Here is an 18,977-nt window from a genome sequence, read left to right on the forward strand (position 1 = left end):
GTGCTCCTACTGTTGCCGTTATCTATGTCAAAACTGATGGCTCACTGGCAGGGACTATATGAGGTAATCCAGTAGGTTGAGCTGGTTGATTGTGAAGTCAGGCAACTGGATTGATGGAGGCACCAGCAAATCTATCATGTCAACCTTTTGAAACCACAGAAGGTTCAGGAGTGCCTTTTTATAGTCTGCTATACTCCTGAGCTAGAGTTAGGGCCTGACACCCCAGGTGGGAATGTTGCAGTTTGGGATTGACCTCACTCCAAAGCAACTGAAGCAAGCCTGAAGGCTGGTCTATTTGTTCTATGGGGTGTTTTTATCACATTCAGGACAAACCAGCTGAGTGACTTACTGGAACCAAATGAAACCAGGAAGTAGAGTTAGGGAAAATGCTTGCCACACTGATTGAGGTAGATGGTGAAGCAGGAGCTACAGGCCATGCTGGACCTTGAGGTTATTGAGGAATTGCAGTGACTGGAGAAGTCTGATTGTTGTGGTCCCAGAATGGGATGGCACTGTATCATTCTGCATAGAATTTTGAAAGGTTGTGCAATTTTGAAATTTGACACACACCGTTTGCCATGGGTTGACGAGTTACTGGACCAGCTAGAAGATGCCCAGTACATTACGACCCTTGATCTTATGAAAGGGTATTGGCAAATCCTGCTAACACTGGAATCTAGGGAAAAGACAGCCTTTGCTACCCCTTTGGCCTATACAAATTCTGGACAATACCTGTTGGGTTGCATGGAGCCTCGGCCACAATCCAGATGTTGATGAACCAGTTCCTACAGACCCATCAGGGGCATGTGGTAGTATATCTGGGTGACGTAGCAGCCTACAGCCAGACATGGATAGAACACCTAGACAATGTGGCCATGGTTTTGCTGTCACTTCAGGAAGCAGGTCTGACAACAAATCAGGTTAAGTGCCACATGTATAAGACTGAAACCATATACCCATACCTGGGGTACAACTTGGAAAATGGCCAAAAACAGCCACTAGTCCAAGGTCCAGGGCCTGTAGAGGCTCTCAATACTGAACACCAAAACCCAGGTATGCTGATTTCTAAGATTTGTTGGGTACTACTGACAGTTCATACTGGCACTCTCATCAATTGCAGGCCCCTTTGGAGACCTTCTGAAGGGCGACCATCTGTAGAAGGTACAGCGGACCAGAGAATGTACCCAGGTGTTCTGGATGTTAGAGGCTTGCCTATGCCAGAAACCAGTTATCTATAATCCACAATTTTCAGAGGAGTTTATAGTCCAGGCTGATGCTTCTGGTGTAGGGTTGGGGACAGTGTTGTCCCAAATGGTGAATAGGGAGGAACACCCCATCCTCTGTTTGAGCCAGAAGCTGTTCCTAAGGGAAAAGAATTACTCTGTCATTGAGAGAGAAGCACTGGCAGTAAAATGGGTAGTGGAGGCCCTCAAATATTACCTGCTGGGTGGGATCGCCTTGATCACAAACCATGTATCCCTCTGCTGGTTGCACACTATGAAGGAAATGAATCCCTGAATTATGCAGTGATACCTGGCCCTGCAACCCTTCTCCTTCTGAATCTGTCAGAGGGCTGGAATTGCCACATTATTCTAATAGTTAAGAAGTTTTTCCTGATATCTAAACCTACATCGTTGTAACTTCAAGCCATTCTTCCATGTCCTGCTCTCTGCAGCAAGAGCAAAAAAGGTGCTTTCCCTCTTTTTTTATGGCAGCTCTAAAAATATTTGAAGACTGCTATCATGTCTCCTCTTAAACACCTTTTCCTCAAGCTAAACATACCTATTCCTTCAACCTCTCCTCATATGACTTGCTTTCCAAGCCCTTTATCATCTTTATTACCCATGCAGTGCCGTAGCAAGGGCAGGAGGCAAGCGGGGGCAACCACTCTAGGTGCCGAAACAAAGGGATGCCAACAGGCACTACCTAGCTAAGGCAAGGCACAGGATGGAGCTGTGAGCGGCTCTTTTGGGGGGTGTGGGGATGAAGGGAGGGCAGCTCCCACCACTGTGTGCACTCCCAGGCAAGCATGGGGGTGGGGGCAGGGGAGGAGGACTTGTGCTGGATCTGTGTGGGGGCAAGGCCAAGCTGCCACTGTGGGTTTTGCCCCAGGCACCAATCTTCCTTGCCACGGCACTGTTCCCACAGCTTTTTTAAAATGTGAAGGCCAGAACTATGCACGGTGCACAGTGCTCCATATCAGGCCTAACCAGTGCTGAGTAGAGAGGCACTATCACCTCCCGTGTCTTGCATCTAATGCTTCTAATGCTTCTATTGCTATTCTATTAAAAGGATGAGCCCTAAAACCTGTCCTTTTAACCACAGAACTAAAGCTGTTAGGCCAAAAGTCTATGAGTGCACAGCAAGACTACTGGACATGTCCTGAAAATAGCTTTGCAGCATTCATGGAGGGTATATCTCAACACTACTGTGATATGGCTGAGTCAAATGAATGCAAGTTGAAAGAAGTTTAACCAGGAACAGATGTTTCCCTTCACACCATGCTGTTTAACATACAGTATATGCGATTTTTCACTATTTCTTGCTTTACACATGCTTTCAAAATGTTAACAAAATGCACTTTAACACATACCATTATTACAGCAGACAGGTGGTCCATTGCTGTCCATTTTTAACCCTTGCTTCTTGATCATATCTATTCCAAGGTACTAAAATTTAACCACAATGAAATGTGGTTCTGTTTGCATTGAAAACATGCAACCTCCCCCCCACCCCCCCAAGCAGTCAGTGAAATGCTAACTACAATGTGCTAAAGAGATAAAAGTTGTGCTGTTCTTTATAAGTACCCTTGAGAATTAAAGTTTGTCTGAAGGATGGAAAGTTTCAGATCACATCATGATAAGCAACCTCTGGGTAGCAAATGGTATTCTAGAGGGGTCAGTTTCTAACCAGAAAACTAAATTCAGACTGCATATTTATTTGAAGAATGATTCTTGGATGGACACCCAACTCCTAATTTCTACTTCTTTCCATCCTTTTTGGTAGGTTCTGTAGTGGAGCTTAACACCCTCCCAACAAAAGTGCTTTTCTAAATTAAAAATAATGTTGAGACACTTAAAAATAACATCTAAAATAATGTTATAACAAAATTTCTTCACTGAGTTTTGGCAGAAAAAGGTACTCAGAGCTCAAAGAAGACATCTTTTTACCACTATGCAGCAATCTATTCACCTAATCCAGCAGAGTTAATAGGCTTCTGAAAGTGCTACATCCATCTTTTCCTTCCTTCTGAAAAAGCCTGTGATAGGGCACCCCACTGAGCAGGGAATCCAAATGGCTTACTCCCCAGAGGATGTCTGACCAAGAGCCAGGTTCAGTTAGCACTGAACTCCTCCCCTTTCTGAGTCAGACTCCCTCTTTTATACCACTCCTGCAGGCCTGGCATTGGCTGCATGCATACCAGAGCAGGGCCAACAGCTCTCTAACCCCTTCCTTGCCAGGGGCTAGCCAGGCCACACTATCACACACCCTCCTGCTAGAGACTCTTTTCAGAGTGTTTCCCTCCCTGAATACCCCCACCCCCGCCCATGAAAAAAGTCCATGTGGGGGACTTTGACAGGTGTGCTAGTACTTCTGCTGGGACCAAAGCTGGAGATTCCTGGTTAGGAGGTCTTGCCCTCTGCTCAGGGTCAGATCGATTATCATATTTGGGGGTCAGAAAGGAATTTTACCCCAGGGTCAGATTGGCATCGACTGTTGGGGGTTTTGCCTGCCTTTATGGTGGGGGCTGTAGGCCTCTACTTGGGATCTTTTGAGCATCTAGGTTAAGAACAGACATTACACATAAACTGGTTTAAGTGATCAAAAACTGGTTTACACCTGTAACAGAACAGATGTTCACTGCACATAAACCAGTTTGAAAATGGCTGAAACTGGTTTGAGATAAACCTGGTTGAATGTAGTATCAGATTTAACTTATTTGGGACAAACCAGTTTATGCAATGTCTGTCCCAGACCCCTTGCTGGTTTAAGATAAGCCATACACCCCCAGCATCCTGGCATACTCTCTGGACTGTGTGGGGCTCTCTGCTTCACAGCAGGGCTGGTCCCTCCTCTCTGTTCCCTGTTTGGAGCTTAGCACAGATTTGCAGGCACATAGCATCTGCCTGGCTTTTCCCTGCTAAGCAGGAATTATTCTCCGCTCCCCTGTGCCTTACACAGTCACCTCCAGCATTAGCTAACAGACCACATGCTGGCTATAGTCCTTGCTGTGGGAGAGGACAGTGGCAGATAGCCTTTTTGGAGCTAATCAACAGGCAGCTTAATATCCTTCCTTGGAAGAACTGTTTAAGAAGACCTCCATTAGTTAATAGAGAGAGGCTTTGTTTTCTTAATGAGTTAATAAACACTGAGTTAAGGGTGATAAACATTCCCTGCCAGGCAGCTCGGGAAGGGGGGAGGGGGAGGAGAAATAATCAGATTGCCCTACCTGGGCCTGGCCATGCCCCACTCAGTTCTGCTCTGTGGAAGCAAAGGGAGGTCTGCTCTAGCGCCCCCTGGTTTCTAGCCTGAGCCACTGCAGGCATGTGCCTACATTTTTGGGAAGTCTGTCTGGGTTACAAACTGAATTAGCCTAGCCAGGTTAAACTAACCTGCAAGACTGAATCAATTCAGGCTCAGGCTTTTTGAATGTCTGTCCCTAGCCTTAAAGAGTGGGTTTTTTCTGATATCCTAGCACCAGTAGCTAGCTATAACAACTACTGGAATTTTTACTGTGGCATCCTGTAATAAGAAAAAAACTTTAGAAGTACCTAGTTGCAGACAGTGCCATAGATAGTATGCCAAAATGTCTTGAGATGAGATAAATAGAAACAAAGTGAGGTGGTAAATCTTGTATTTTTGTTAATGTACTTTAACCTTAAATTTTGAAATCCCTGTGCTTTTCGGATACCCAGACCTTAATTAAGATAAATCTACATGATTTAAAATGGGGTTTTACTTGAGCAAGTAGGTCTCTACATTTGGAAGCTCTATTGAACAGAAATTGCCAGTCAAAATAAATCATGTGATTAGATTGTAGAGTGAAAATAAATCTGCTTGAACAGATCCCCAGGCCATAAATCATAAGTTGCATACTTTGTATCTGAGAGTTGGATTTCAGTTCTGAATGTAAGTTAGAATTTAAAATGGAAAGTATGCATGCCTGGTCCCACTTTTTAATATAAGTCGGAGAAAGAAAGAATCATAGGGAGGAGTAGGGCTGGAAGGGACCTGCTGCAAAAAACTGGTTAAGGAATTGATTGGTGGAATCTGTAATCTATTTTTCTCTCTCACTGTGTTTTTTGGGGCTGTGGTTTCTCACAATTTGGTGACTGCTCCAACATTGTTGCTAAGTGTATTAATCTTGGAGACACATTTTAGGAACAATTCTTCTGCTTTCTTAACAGTATGGTACAGTGATGTGGGACTCTACATGTTATTCCCTTGTGTGTTCTGGCTTTCGGTTCCCATATCCAGAGCCTAACACTGGCATACTCATTTTTAGACTACGGAGCACTCATTCTCTTTATTGTGATTCCCACATATTTCCAGAAATGCAGTGGAAAAAGTGAAAGTTCCAGGTTAATGATTCTAGTAAAAGGCCTGTTTACTTTTTAGCATGTAAAGTCAACATGAATACTGACTTTTCATAAATCTGTTGGTTGGTTATGTTTTAAACTGAGCTACTTTCCACACATGCACTAGCACTGATGTACTAAAATGGTGTTCCAACAAGATTCTTATCTGCTAAATTAAATCCTGCATTTTCATTGAAAACTTTTTTTTTCCATTTTAGGTATGTTAGCTTGTCAGTGATACTGTTTCAAGGGATACTCTTTGCCTGTGCACATTCCAGAGGGTTGTTTTGGGTTTTTTTGCCTGTGATAGTTTCTGTTAGGGTGCTTCTAGCTGAAAGTAATTGCAGCTTTGAAGTCTGAATACAGCCTTGAATTTGACGCTTCTAATAAAGATAGGGTGAACATAAAGTGAGAACAAATAAACATTTGTGGAGATGCAGAGTCCCTAAGAGAAAAAGAGTTTCTGCCATCAAACACAGCAGCTGGAAAGACCGCAAATGTTGAACACTGAAAATTCTGATAAGTATCAGAATTAAAAAGTTAGAAAACAATTTAGCTGGTCCCTCTGCCATTTGGCCAATGGAATTTCTGCAGTCTAGCATTTAACATGCAAAAATGCTCGAGCTTTGTAGTTTTGATATTCTTGAGTGCTACGGTAAAGCCCTCTTTTAGGCCATTAGCTATGCTTAGCCTTTTTTAAAACAGTCAGTAATGTCTTGAATGTTATTGCTGTCTTCTCTGAAGTGAGTGCATGCATATCGGATTGATGGGAAATGTCAAAGACAAACGAAAAGTAGCTTTTAATTTTAAACATCTCTTTTTAGAAATGAGAGCCAAAACTGACAGGACAAAAATGGGGAGGCTCAATTTTTATGATAAAATATGTACTGCTAATCATTAATGAAGGCGGTTACAGTTGGAATGCTGTAGCCTTGAACAATGTTTTCATTCCAATTCCTGACATACAGTACATAGTATTCTCCTCACACCATCAAGCATATGTTCTTTTTCTAAAGACCTTTCTGATATGTCTGTCAAAGTATATTTGTATGAATTGTAAAAATAATTAGGAGAGGACAGTGATCTAGTTTCTTGTGCAAGTTAGCTGCAAGATTTCTGGTACCTCCTCTAAAGTTTTTTTTAAAAGGAAATGCATGATTTTCATTATCTCAGATGGTGCATACTTGAGTTTTTAAAATAGGTATTGAACAAACTTGACCAGCACTGAGTAGCAACTTTCTATTTCTTTAGCTTATTACAGACCTAACCTAAAGTGTCCAGCTGATGGAAAATTAGTTATTTGCTGCTGTAGAATGACTTTTTCCTCTATCCAAATGTTGTTTTGCTACATCTGTTCTCTGCAAATTATTTCTTCTGGTTTGTTCATATTAACAGCAGTTCCCCTTAATTGTTTGCTATTCCATTCTTTGTGCACCTTGTTATAACATGAATCATGTATTATGTCTATCTTTAAAGCATTAATGAAAAAATCATTCAGTTCTAATCACTAGCTTCTAAAAAAAATATTACCTAAGTCACCATTGAGTCTAACCTCAGAAACACTGCAGACTGCTGTGAATTAGTATGTACTGGTGGCATTAATAGAACTACATTTACTCTGGATGCATGCCAAAACATTCTAGTTTTGGCATCAAGCACTTGAGATGTTTACAACACTTGTCTTATTAAAATCGGTGGTATACATGTTTGAAAATCCTTGCCTACAAGATAAACTTTTGTTATTCATTTGGGCCACCATAATTTTTGTGCTTGTTGATTTTAAGTGAAGTACTATCTGGAACTTGCAAAAAGTGTTTGACTCTCTAAGCATCATCACCCCCTGGGCTAGGGACAGACATTCAAAGCACCTGAGCCTGAATTGATTCAATCTTTGCAGGTTAGTCTAACCTGGCTAGTCTGAACCTGTTTGTAAGTGGACATACATTCTCTCTGAACTGAGGAAATTCAGGCACATGCCTGCAATGGCTCAGGCTAGAAGCTGGGAGGTGTCAGAGCAGCCCTTCCTTGCCTTGTACAATGCTGAGATGAGGGGGGCATGGCCAGGCCCAGCAGGACCTCTGATTAGGGAGGTCTGCTTGCACCATCCCAGGCTTTTCCACAATCGCTGCTCAAAGGGCAGAAGTGTTGCCAGACCCGAGCCCCCTGCTAGCACTCTGAGGCAAGGGGCGGGGGGTGCAGTGCCTGCATCTGTTGATGATACTGAGCTTTTCAATCTCCCTCCCTGCTTCTGTATACTGTCTGCAGCAAACTGACAGGCAAGCAAGCCAGCAGGGGGGTGATAACAGTGTTTATCACCTGATCAGCAAAACAATAGCTTTTCTCCATTACTTCAAACTCTTCTTGAACACCTTACCAGCAGATCTGTTGATTAGCTCCAAAAAGCCCTAAGCAGTCACAGTTCTGTCTGCCTAGCCCAGTGAAATTGGAGACACACACATGTCTGCATTAGCTAGCATACCCCATGCCTAGGGTCCATGGGACTGGGGTCCATGCTATGGGAGATGGGAGAGAAGGGGAATTTCCTGCTTGAGCAGCCAGCAGCTAGGGAAACCAGAGAGACCCTGCTGTGCCTGCAGCCTGTAGCCAGAGCTCCAGCCAGGGACCAGAGGGGAGGGGCCAGCCCTCCTGTGGAGCAGAGAGCCCTGCCCAGCACAGACCGCATGCCAGAATGCAGGGGGTGTCTGGTTTATCTTAAACCAGCAAGGGGGCTGGGACAGACATTGCATAAACTGGTTTGACCCAAATCAGTTAAGTCTGATACTATGTTCAACCAGGTTTATCTCAAACTAGTTTCAGCCATTTTCAAACTGGTTTATACGCACTGAATATCTGCTCTGTTACAGGTTTAAACCAGTTTCTGATCACTTAAACCAGTTTATGTGTGATGTCTGTCCCCAGCCCTGGGAACAACATACAGATTAACATTCTAAGCAATTAGAGAAATTGGCATGAAAAATGCTATGTTATTCAATATTAAATGTCAGACAGAAGGTAGGGAGGGTGACTGACACCTTAGGTCAGTCTTAACCTGGGTATGCAAGTGTTTGCAGGGCTTAGGTTGTCCTAAAAATGGCATGCCTGATCTAAAGTTTGTTATTGTCAGACATAACTAACTTTAGATTTGCATGGGGTTAACCCAGTTTAGCAAATGCTTATGCATGTTCACAGCACAGCTCCAGGGCTGAGAGAGCCCAGCCACTCTCCAAAGCCCTGAGGCTGTGATGCTTCTACCCCAACATCTTCCTCTAACCCCCTGATCAGGCTGTCTTTACCACCCCAACTGTACCCCTGCCTCCAACCTAACTTGCCTTTGGCTGCCTGTGCCTCCTCCGAGCAAGTGGAAAACACATGCGTGCATGGATCCTGACTCAAGTTTAGGCAACTTAAACTAAGCCACCTAACTTGAACCAGTTCCCACAAACACATGTCTGCACTCTTAAAGACAAACTGGTTCAGAGATGCATGAGCTTTTGCCGGCAACAGATGCTAAGAATGGACCTTTTCCTAGGTGTTTTTATTTAAAGAACTTTCTGGGGAAAGATCCATTCAGAAATGTGTATTTATAAATTGAAAATGTCTCCATCCATCCATCTGGGTTTCTTTATAGATGATGTTGCTTATAACTGGGGATCCTGGTTTTCTCTGTTTAAAAATCTGAAATTCCCTGATAAAAACACCTGCAAATTCTCTGATTAAAAGACCCAAAATCCGTGTTTTCCCTCAATTAAAATGAAAAGCCACTGCTTATCACTCAATCAAATATTTTTATTTTATTTGATACTACCAGGAAAGTAAAGTTTTATCAGATCTTTAAAGCACAGCTCAGCCTGTTTTGTAACTAAGAGACCATCAAGGAAAATGCTCCCATTTCTGGAAGTGATTCCATAGATAGCGGTCTGATTTACCACCTTAGCATAACATTCACTAATCCTGCACTTATGCTGAAATGCTGTTTTTTCACTGAGGTATGAAACTAATACCTTCACCTAGTTGGGTAAAATCCATCACTCTTCACAAGTGGTAGGAATTTTTAGTCCAAGTAACCTGGCCAAATTCCAGTTTGGGCGTTTACAGTAATGGATCTACTCTTCTTCCCACTGGAGTCAGGGGGTGATTTGCAATTTAAGCGCAATGGATAAAACTGAGGTTTTTGGCCTCAAAGAAAAAATATGACTTTTCTAGGAGCAAAATAATAAATTATATACACAATGTTAAATTGTATATAGCCATAAGTCCTGTCTACAAGTGAAATATATACCTGTTTAAGCAATCTGTTTTAAAATTGGGGCACTCTTCTCAGTATAATTGAATTGTATTCAAGTTGAGATGTGTTCCTACGTAGGGATTTGTCCCAGTTTAGCAAATTAAATATTTTTTGTTGAACAGTTTTTGTGTAGACCAGCCCATATTATTATGTCTAGTATCTACCAACTAATGCTTTACAATGTTGTAGAAGTGTTTCTATATGTATCTGAGGAAAGAAACAAAACATTTCCACTAACTTTTAAAATTTTTTTGCAGTTTCCCTTTTGACAAATTCCAAGGTTTTAAGGATAACTTTAACATATTTAAAAACACCACAGCTTTCAATAAAATAACCTAAAAACAGTCTGGAACATGTAGCTCAGAGAAGTTTTAAATTATATTTTCATTCTGCTATAGCATGCTGTACAGATGCAATTTCTCTATTTTTATGTTCTTCTGCTTCTCATTTAGCAGTACAGCATAATATGAAAAGGACCTTTCACCATTTGTGCTGTGGATTGGCACAGAAAGACAACCAATTGTAATATTTGTTCAATCTGGAATATATTCTGTGCTAGCCTGCCAAAACTGAATTGTGTTCTTTTCATTCTGTCCAACTTCAATGTGTTTCCCCCTACATTGATTCTAAATTGTTCATTTGTTGGGATATTTTCCTCACAGGCTGGTATGTTGGAACAGATTTGATTTTCTGTGCGTATCAATAGAGGATGCCTTGCAGGGCAAAAAACCTGCACTGCTTCAAAGAACTTTGCAGCTGGCTGATAAAAACAGCCATTCTGTTCCATCTAGTCATACAGCTTCTGGGCACAACCTGTCATGCCATTGGGATTTTTTTTTTCTTTTTGTTTGTAGCTCTGTTATTAGAAGCCTCTTCTGTGACATCTAACTCGGTGGTAAAATACAGTGTTTTATCATATACTAGGTTGAATTTCATTTAATTTGGCTAATACTTGCACATAGAGCAGGTGTTTTTTATGCTTCTTCCTTATCCTTGCATTCAACTTTGACAAGGAGCAGGTTGTAGCACTAATATGTATATCACACTGTTATTTAAAAAAAATGCAGTCATCTAATTAGTATATACAGTATGAAACAACAAGAAACCATCTTCTACTTTTTGATTTTTAACTGCTGAACATTTATCCTGAGCCTCACCCCAAAAGAGCTTGTGCATGACTCTCTTTGCAGAAGCTTTTGGGAATGCTCCTTTTATGGCTAGAACTGAGTCATTGATGCTAGTGGAGTAATTCCTCCAAGCTGGCCTGTCATGAGTTTATTAATGTGCTGCCCATGTTGCGTCCACTTCATTCAGTGGTACAAGTTCAGGTTTTCACCCCAACATTCTCTTATACTAGCACCCACCTCTAGCCCCATTGTACCTTAGGACTTATTCTCAGTAGATTTCCTATGGGCCTTTAGTTGCATTACTTCAGCTACTTCATAATCATTGTGAACTGAAATTTCGCAAGCCCATAGATTATTTGAATGCATAATCAAATATTATTTTAAAACTGATTTGTAAATGTCAGTAAAATTTAGTGAGAAATTGAAACCTAAAATAAAGGTACATGTCAATGGCTTTATGATGTTTCAAAAAGATGTTTACCAAAATGTTAGATATTTATATTTGAAAAATCCTGAGAAAATGTAGTAATATATTTTTAAAACATGGAAGATTTAAGTAAATGTTTGTTTTATTCTAATATAATAAAGGGCTTAGTCCATCTGTCTGTATGTCTATAACACTCTTGGAGCACTCTGATTGGTTGCTGAAACAAAAAATCCAGTGTCGATGCGTAGTGGGTGCACAGGGGTGCACGTACATCCCCTGAGAGCGCTGGTGCACCCCCTGACAGGCCATGCTCCCCGCTTAGGTGATGGGCAGGGCGGGCAGGCAGGAAAACTGGTGTCCCCCCTGCAAGCACCAGCTGGGGAGTGAGAGCACTGGATGAAGCACTGCGGCTGCTTCCTGGTTGATGCAATTGGCTGCAGGGGGATTCCCACCAACCCTGGTCAGCGAGATTGACTGTGGGAGGAATCCCCCCCTCCCAATGTCTCAGTCGCTGAATGTTTGCTGGGGGGGGGGGAGGGGCACATGCCCTCCCTGACTAAGTTGCCCCTGAAACAATCAGTGCTCCTAAAGCATTACAGACAGGAGGCGGCAGCAGCAGCAGCATGGCGGAGTGCTTTCATGACAGTCGGGATGAAAGAGATGGAGCAGGGGGGTGAGGCCAACGCTGCTGGCCTCACCCCCTCCACTCCTCCCAGCTGTGCTCCTTGGAGTCAGCAGTGGTGCAGAGTGCTGGCAGAGGGGGATGGAGGGGATGGCAGGGCAAGTTTCCCCCACCTGCTCCTGGGAGATGGCAACAGCATGGGGGAGAGTAAGGGTTAGCAAGCTTCCCCCCCCATCATTCTTGACAAGCAGTTTGCTAGTGAATTCATAAGGGCAAACACAATACAGAGCCTGTAAGATGCCATGCCACTGACTCAAGTTAATTCATACATTTTGGGCTTATAGAGAAGAAACTATACATTTCTTAGTGTTCTAGATAGGATTCCTAAAACCAAACTAACAGTGCTGTAGGTTAAAACTATAAAATGCTAAAAGTTAATTATTTCATTCAAATCCTTCATGTGTTTTTAGAGTGGTGATAAGGGAGAGAAGAACTGTTACATCTGTTGATGTATCACCTGACTAGGCTATACTTTTTCTTGAACTGCTAGTGTAACCTAATTCCACTAGCTCATTGAAATGTAACAATGGCTAAGGACAGTCATTACATATAAACTGGTTTAAGTGATCAGAAACTGGTTTAAACCTGTAACAGAACAGATGTTTAGTGCACATAAACCAGTTTGAAAATGGCTGAAACCGGTTTGAGATAAACCTGGTTGAATATACCATCAGATTGAACTGATTTGGGTCAAACCAGTTTATGCCATGTCTGTCCCAGACCCCTTGCTGGTTTAAGATAAACCAGACTCCACCAGCATCCCGGCATGCTCTCTGGCCTGGGTGGGGCTCTCTGCTCCACAGCAGAGCTGGTCCCTCCCCTCTGCTCACTGGCAGGAGCTTGGCAAAGACTTCAGGCATCTGCTTGGCATCCCTCTGCTCCTCCCCTTTCCACTCCCTTCTAAGCAGGGATTGCCCTGTCCCCTCTGCCTTACACAGACACCTCTCAGCATTAGATAGCGGACCACATGCTAGCTACGGTCCCTGCTTTGGCAGACAAGACAAAGGCAGAGGGTAATGTCCCTCTTTTGTTTTCTTAATGGGGAGATAACCACTGAGTTAGGGGTGATAAACACTGTGTTATCAATTCCCTGATGGGCTGGTCAGAAAAGGGTGGGAAGACCCCTCCCTAATCAGAATGACTTGCCAGGGCTTGGCCATGCCCACCCTCAGCTCAGCACTGAAAGGGAAGGGAGGGCTGCTCTAGCACCTCCTGGCTTCTAGCCTGAGCCAGCATGCTCTCTGGGCTGGGAGGGGCTCTCTGCTCCACAGCAGCGCTGGCCCCTCCCCTCTACTCCCTGGCTGCAACTCCAGCAGAGACTGCAGGCTGCTCCCCCACTCACCCTCACCACTCCCTGCTAAGCAGGAAGTCCCCCCTCCACTCTGCCTTGCTGAGAGCTGTCTGTGCATTAGCTAGCAGGCCACATGCTGGCTACCGTCTGTGCTGGATCAACAGGTAGAATCAACAGGCAGAATCAATGGGTAGCTAGTAATGTCCCTCTGTTGTTTTCTTAATGGGGTAATAAACACTAAGTTAGGGGTGATAAACACTGTTATATATTCCCTGCTGGGCTGGTCAGAGCATCCTGCCCATGCCAGGCCAAACCCCGGCCCCTCAGCTCAGTACTGTGGAAGGGAAGGGAAGGGCTGCTTTAGCGCCCCACAGCGTCTAGCCTGAGCCACTGCAGGCATGCATGTCTGGGATGTCTGTTCAGTTACAAACTGATTCAGCTGAGCCAGGTTAGACTAACCTGCAAAAATTGAATCAATTCAGGCTCAAGTTTTTTGAATGTCTGTCCCTAGCCAATATGATTACCCCACTGATTTCACTGGGAACAAATGTAATGGGATTGGAAATGGGTGTTATGTTCTAGTTATTGCTTTATTCCCTATGAACTTATTTGTATGGGGCTTTTGAAATAAATTCCATAAAATGTTTTTTATTTTCAGTTTGTATAACATGAGTGAGGATTCCTGCACTATTAGGATTAGCCAGAGCTGGTTTTCAAAAACAGCTCTTTTTAAAAACGCACACCTTTCTGGGTGTGCTCAGATATTAACACAATGCTGCAGTACTTGTAGAAACCACTGTATTCAAGGTATGATACATATTAGCCTGGTATGGGTTGACAACCAGTGTTCCAAGACCATTAAATTATTGCACCTGTATGGTACAGAGACCCTGGCAGTTGACTACTAGTTGCATTGCTATAATTAGCTGAGCTGGCATCTTACTATACAAATGCAATTTACATTAGCACTGGAAGATGAACAGAATTTGTAACCCTAGGTAATAATGAATGTATTAAAAGTATTTGTAAAATTGCAATAGGGAGGCAGACACATTAGACATATTGTCATGTCATCTGTATTCATTTGAACCAAGCTGAGGAAGCTGCTCACATACTGACTTTCTTCTAGTCTAATACAAATAAAATACTACTATTTATTTATGTAGACCTGTAATTCTGTCATGTTTTCTTCTGTTAAATTAGGGCATTGTAAATAGCATTTTTACTTCAGTGCTAATTCATAGGAGATTGCAATGGAGTTGTAATCCCACCTCAGCAATGAGTTTAGCTCCAGTTGGCAGCTCATGTCTCTCGGGCTAAACACCTGCATGTATGTCCTGCTGACTGGTGCTTTGTTTCCTGGGCAATCGTGCTTCAGTTCCTGCTATTGCAGTCTTCAATAGTTCGTTAAACATGGAAAAAATAACAATGATTTGAAAGAGGAAGTTCTTTTTGTTGATCAGATTTAATCTGTAGGTAGCATATATGTTAAGGATGATAATGTGATTACCAGGAAGCAGATGATTCATAAAAAAAATTGTTGGGGGGTTGGGAGAGGGCAAATGCAGAAAGAAATTTCCTCTTTTTTTTTTTTTAAATTGATTGTGTATTGTTCACACTGCAAACTTCTTTCTTTTTGTATCTCTCACCACTGTGCATTGGAAATCATGTGAGGGCTTCCCTGAGGATCCATCCTTTTCTTCTTTCCAAAGGGCCTGTACTGCTTTTATTTATGTACGTTTTAAATAATACTGAAGGGAATAATTAGGATGTTCTAATTGTGAAGAGTTACATGGCAGTCATATCAGGTGCAAGAACTTCTTTATTCTGAGACCATATATTTTTGTAGTTTGGAGTTCTGATAAAATCAAAAAAACTGTGTATCCTTTTAGTTTTTTTGATTTTATCAGAACTCCAAACTACAAAAATATATAGTTCAGATACTAAATGGTACTGAACATTGGTTTTTTTAACCTCATCATGTGAAAGTTTGTCATTTGTTTTTAAATTTAAAATAAGGAACAAAGAAAGAATTGTGGTATTAATGTATACAGGAAAAATTATGAACTTTCCCCTGCATACCCAGGGAATACACCACCAATGCTAACCCCAAATTTCATTACACTGATACCAAAACTTGATTTGGGTAATTCTAAATATGTTAATCTGGCATTAAGGAAGGCTTTCAAACAGGTATTTCATTTCCTGGAAGAAAGCCAATGCATATAACTGAGCCTTCTTTTTCTTCTTTGTATTTTCATGTTTTACAGACCACATAAATAACTTGTATAATTTTACTTCTCTAGAATTTAACTTTTTTATGTAAAGATGATTATGACAATTTCCTAGAGTAGCAGATAAAGTGGTAAAATGGCATGCTAGACTCTTTAACATGTTATTTTCAAAAAGTTTATTTTGGTATAAGATAATTTGCAAATTAAAACCTTTTAATCTCCTGTGATTTGTAGATTCATGATGCAGCAAGTCTAGGCTTGAAGTTTGTTGGAGTCATACCTCAGTACCATTCCCAGAAGAACACTGTGATGCCCACTGGTAACAACTCTGTACAAGTGAGAAATGTAAAAAAAGCATCGGGCTATCCTGAGGATCATGCTTCATTGGATAACGAGAAAACAGATGGTATTAATGGGTGTAAGACTCCAACACCAAATGAGGGAAACATTGACCAATGTGCAGAGTCAAGTGACAGTCAGGAGGGTGAAGGACAGGTTACTGAGCACTTGAGCTTAAATTCTGCAGGGGAAAATGGAGAGCAATTACAACAGGAGAACCTGAGCATTTCACTAAGGCTAACAGAAACCACAGATGAGAAGGAAGGGGCAACAGAAAGTGACGCGTCAGAACCTCTTACTGGAAGTAAGTACTGTAGTGATCACTCTGCTATGCAAAAGTTAATTTTAAAACTGGCTTTACTAAGTCCACAACACCTTGGAGAAACAAGTGTACACAATGGGAAAAAGAAAATCTTTGAGCCCATTCTTAAACTTAGCTGCATAGTTCATGATAGCTTAAGTGTATAGGAAACTGTATGAGAAATAGAAGACCAGGTGACAAAAACAGATCAGTGTAAGTAGATGCAGCTCTATTATGATCAGTAAGGTTTATTTGCCTTTGTGGTGATGGTGTCATGGATAGATTTTGCAGGGGAATTTGCCATGTCAGGTTTGGAGTTCTGTCCTCAAGCTGACTTTAGTTGCATTGTCATGTGCCAAACATCTTACACGTCAAGGTACATTTTTCTAACTCTTTTTTGGTATTGTTCAGCTGAACTTCTTTGATGTTGATCCCTGCATCTAATATTGATGTCCTTGGACCACCAAAATTTGATTGATTTCCCTCTTGTATTTGCCCATCTGAACAATAGGCTAGTGGGAAAATTTGCTCAGACGTTATGGAATTTCCTTCATTGGAAGTTTTCAAGAAGAGTCTAATTAAGCATTTGTCTGGAATTAAATAGATATAGTACATCTCACATTTGTGTTAAGTGGTTAAACTAGACAACCCTTGAGGTTCCTTCCAGATCTGTGATCCTATGGTTCTATGAAACTCATGATTAATAATTTATCATTTTTTCTTCCATTGGCCTGCCTAACTTTACTTTTTACACCGGCTTCTGTTACTGTGTCGTTTATTTGAATTTTCTTGTATGAACTGTTAGTACAAGTAATCATTTCAGTTAAGAAGAGTAGGTCTCAGTCCTTTCCTCACATTTTTCAAAAATTCAACCAGTTGTTTTGTTCTTTGTGGGAGTTTGTATGTGGTAGTGGGAGCCACTCTCTGTGGAAGAGACTAATAAGCAGGGATCCTGGTTTTCTCTGATAAAAAAATACCCAATTTTCAGATTAAAAAAGTAACCCAAACTCCACATTTTTCCATGATTACAATGAAACACCTCTCTCTCTCTCTCTCTCTCTCTCTCTCTCTCTCTATATATATATATATATATATATATATATATATAAACACAGATGTGTTTCATTGTAATCATGGAAAAATGTGGAGTTTGGATTGCACTTTAATCTGAAAATTGGGGATCTTTTTATCAGAGAAAACCAGGATCCCTGCTAATAAGTATGACCTGATTTCTTTTGCATCTTTTTGTATATTTCAGGTTTTAGAGTTTCTGAATTAAACTAGCCATCTTTGGCTGTACTTTATTGTTTGTTGGGAAGTCAGGCAGCCAGATTTAGTCAAGGTATACCCGAGCTAGTTGTCCTAGTCTCTGACCCCTTATTGAAAATAATTTATCCTGACCTATGTTAGAACTTCAGATATCCTACATTTGTAGTTTCTCATTTATGCTGCTACATAAATTATGCCCAATTCAAACAGACCATTTCCCTTTATAAATTATAGTTTTGTGAATTCACATGTCCTAGGTTCTGTTTTCTGTTTGTGCTTTGCACTTTTCTACACTGAACTGTGAGATCCTCTTCCTGAATTTTCCTACTTTCTTGTCTAATGCATTGTTAGGTTGACTGCCCTTCTTTACGTTTGCTGTCCACTAAAGACTTTAATCGCTGTCCTCTAAAGATTTTGTTAACTCTATTTTTTGTTTCCTTATCTGGGTCACAGTATACTTAGAATAAGGAAAACCTGGTTCCAATCTGACTTCCAGGTTAGGTAAAGGCATTGAAAAAGCTTGACATGGAATTGATCTAAGTTGCATGGTTTTTGTAAGTGCCATAGTTAGATTGGTAGTGAGCAGAAAACACATCCGCCCTTTGGTGAGGGGAAAGGGGGCGCAAATTTTAGACTGGGTTCTGCCATTTTTAAACCAGTCTGTGTGCCTAACATTTTCTGTTCTGCTGCAGGTATAGACCATTTTTGTGTGCTGAGCTTCTGTTCTGTTATGGGTATAGATCAGTTTCCGATCACTTATACTGATAAAAGTATAGTATCTATACCCGGCCCCAGTGTTGTCCCGTCTGAAGAACACCTCTTCTCTTGTTTCTCATCCCATTCCTCTATCTCTCTTCAGACTTCTGGGGGTCTCATTCAGGACCATCTTTTTGAACATTTGCTAAAATCTTTTAGCTGTGAAACTGACTTTAAGGCCTTTGAAGTTCAAGAAAAATTTACCTCAGTTGCTGACTTTCTTTCATTTTCTTAATCTCTGTTGACCTTTCTGAGTTTGGAGAATTTCAGATCAAATATCTGTGGTGAGCAATGCTAGTAGTTTTCAGAGTAGGGATCTGGAAAGATATCTTTGTGAAAGAGAAAATGAATTAACTCACCTGTAGCTGGATATTTACAAATATATTATCTCAATAGCATGACAGATTTCTTTTTCTTGTGTCACCTTGAGTTCTTACAGTACTTGCTTTTCCTCTTCTGTAAAATATATTTCAGCCTTTGGCATCATCTTCTATCTTCTGTTGTGAACACTGAGGTAGAGAATCCCTGTACATTTCTTTAGTTGCCTTTTTTCTTCATCAGATAGCCCTAGTTTCTCTTGGTTTTCACACTTCTTTCCTTCTCCTTGGAAAAAGTTGTAACATTTGTCACTGTTTGCATAATCTTAATTTCATTCTTTGACTAAGGGTCTCTCTCTCGTCATTTTTA

At 41.3% G+C, this 18,977-nt stretch overlaps 1 protein-coding gene across 3 annotated transcripts in view; it reads left to right on the forward strand.

The window, feature by feature from the left end:
* RFTN1 (raftlin, lipid raft linker 1) overlaps nt 1-18,977 on the forward strand; it is a 139,415-nt gene that overhangs the window by 71,226 nt on the left and 49,212 nt on the right. For all 3 annotated transcript variants that reach the window (XM_006019573.3, XM_006019572.3, XM_025198975.1), the window contains exon 5: nt 15,860-16,268. In XM_006019573.3, the coding sequence (XP_006019635.1) occupies nt 15,860-16,268 (409 nt within the window). The remainder of the gene's footprint in view (nt 1-15,859; nt 16,269-18,977) is intronic.

Source organism: Alligator sinensis, unplaced genomic scaffold, assembly GCF_000455745.1.
Source record: "Alligator sinensis unplaced genomic scaffold, ASM45574v1 scaffold29_1, whole genome shotgun sequence".
Lineage (NCBI taxonomy): Eukaryota > Metazoa > Chordata > Crocodylia > Alligatoridae > Alligator > Alligator sinensis.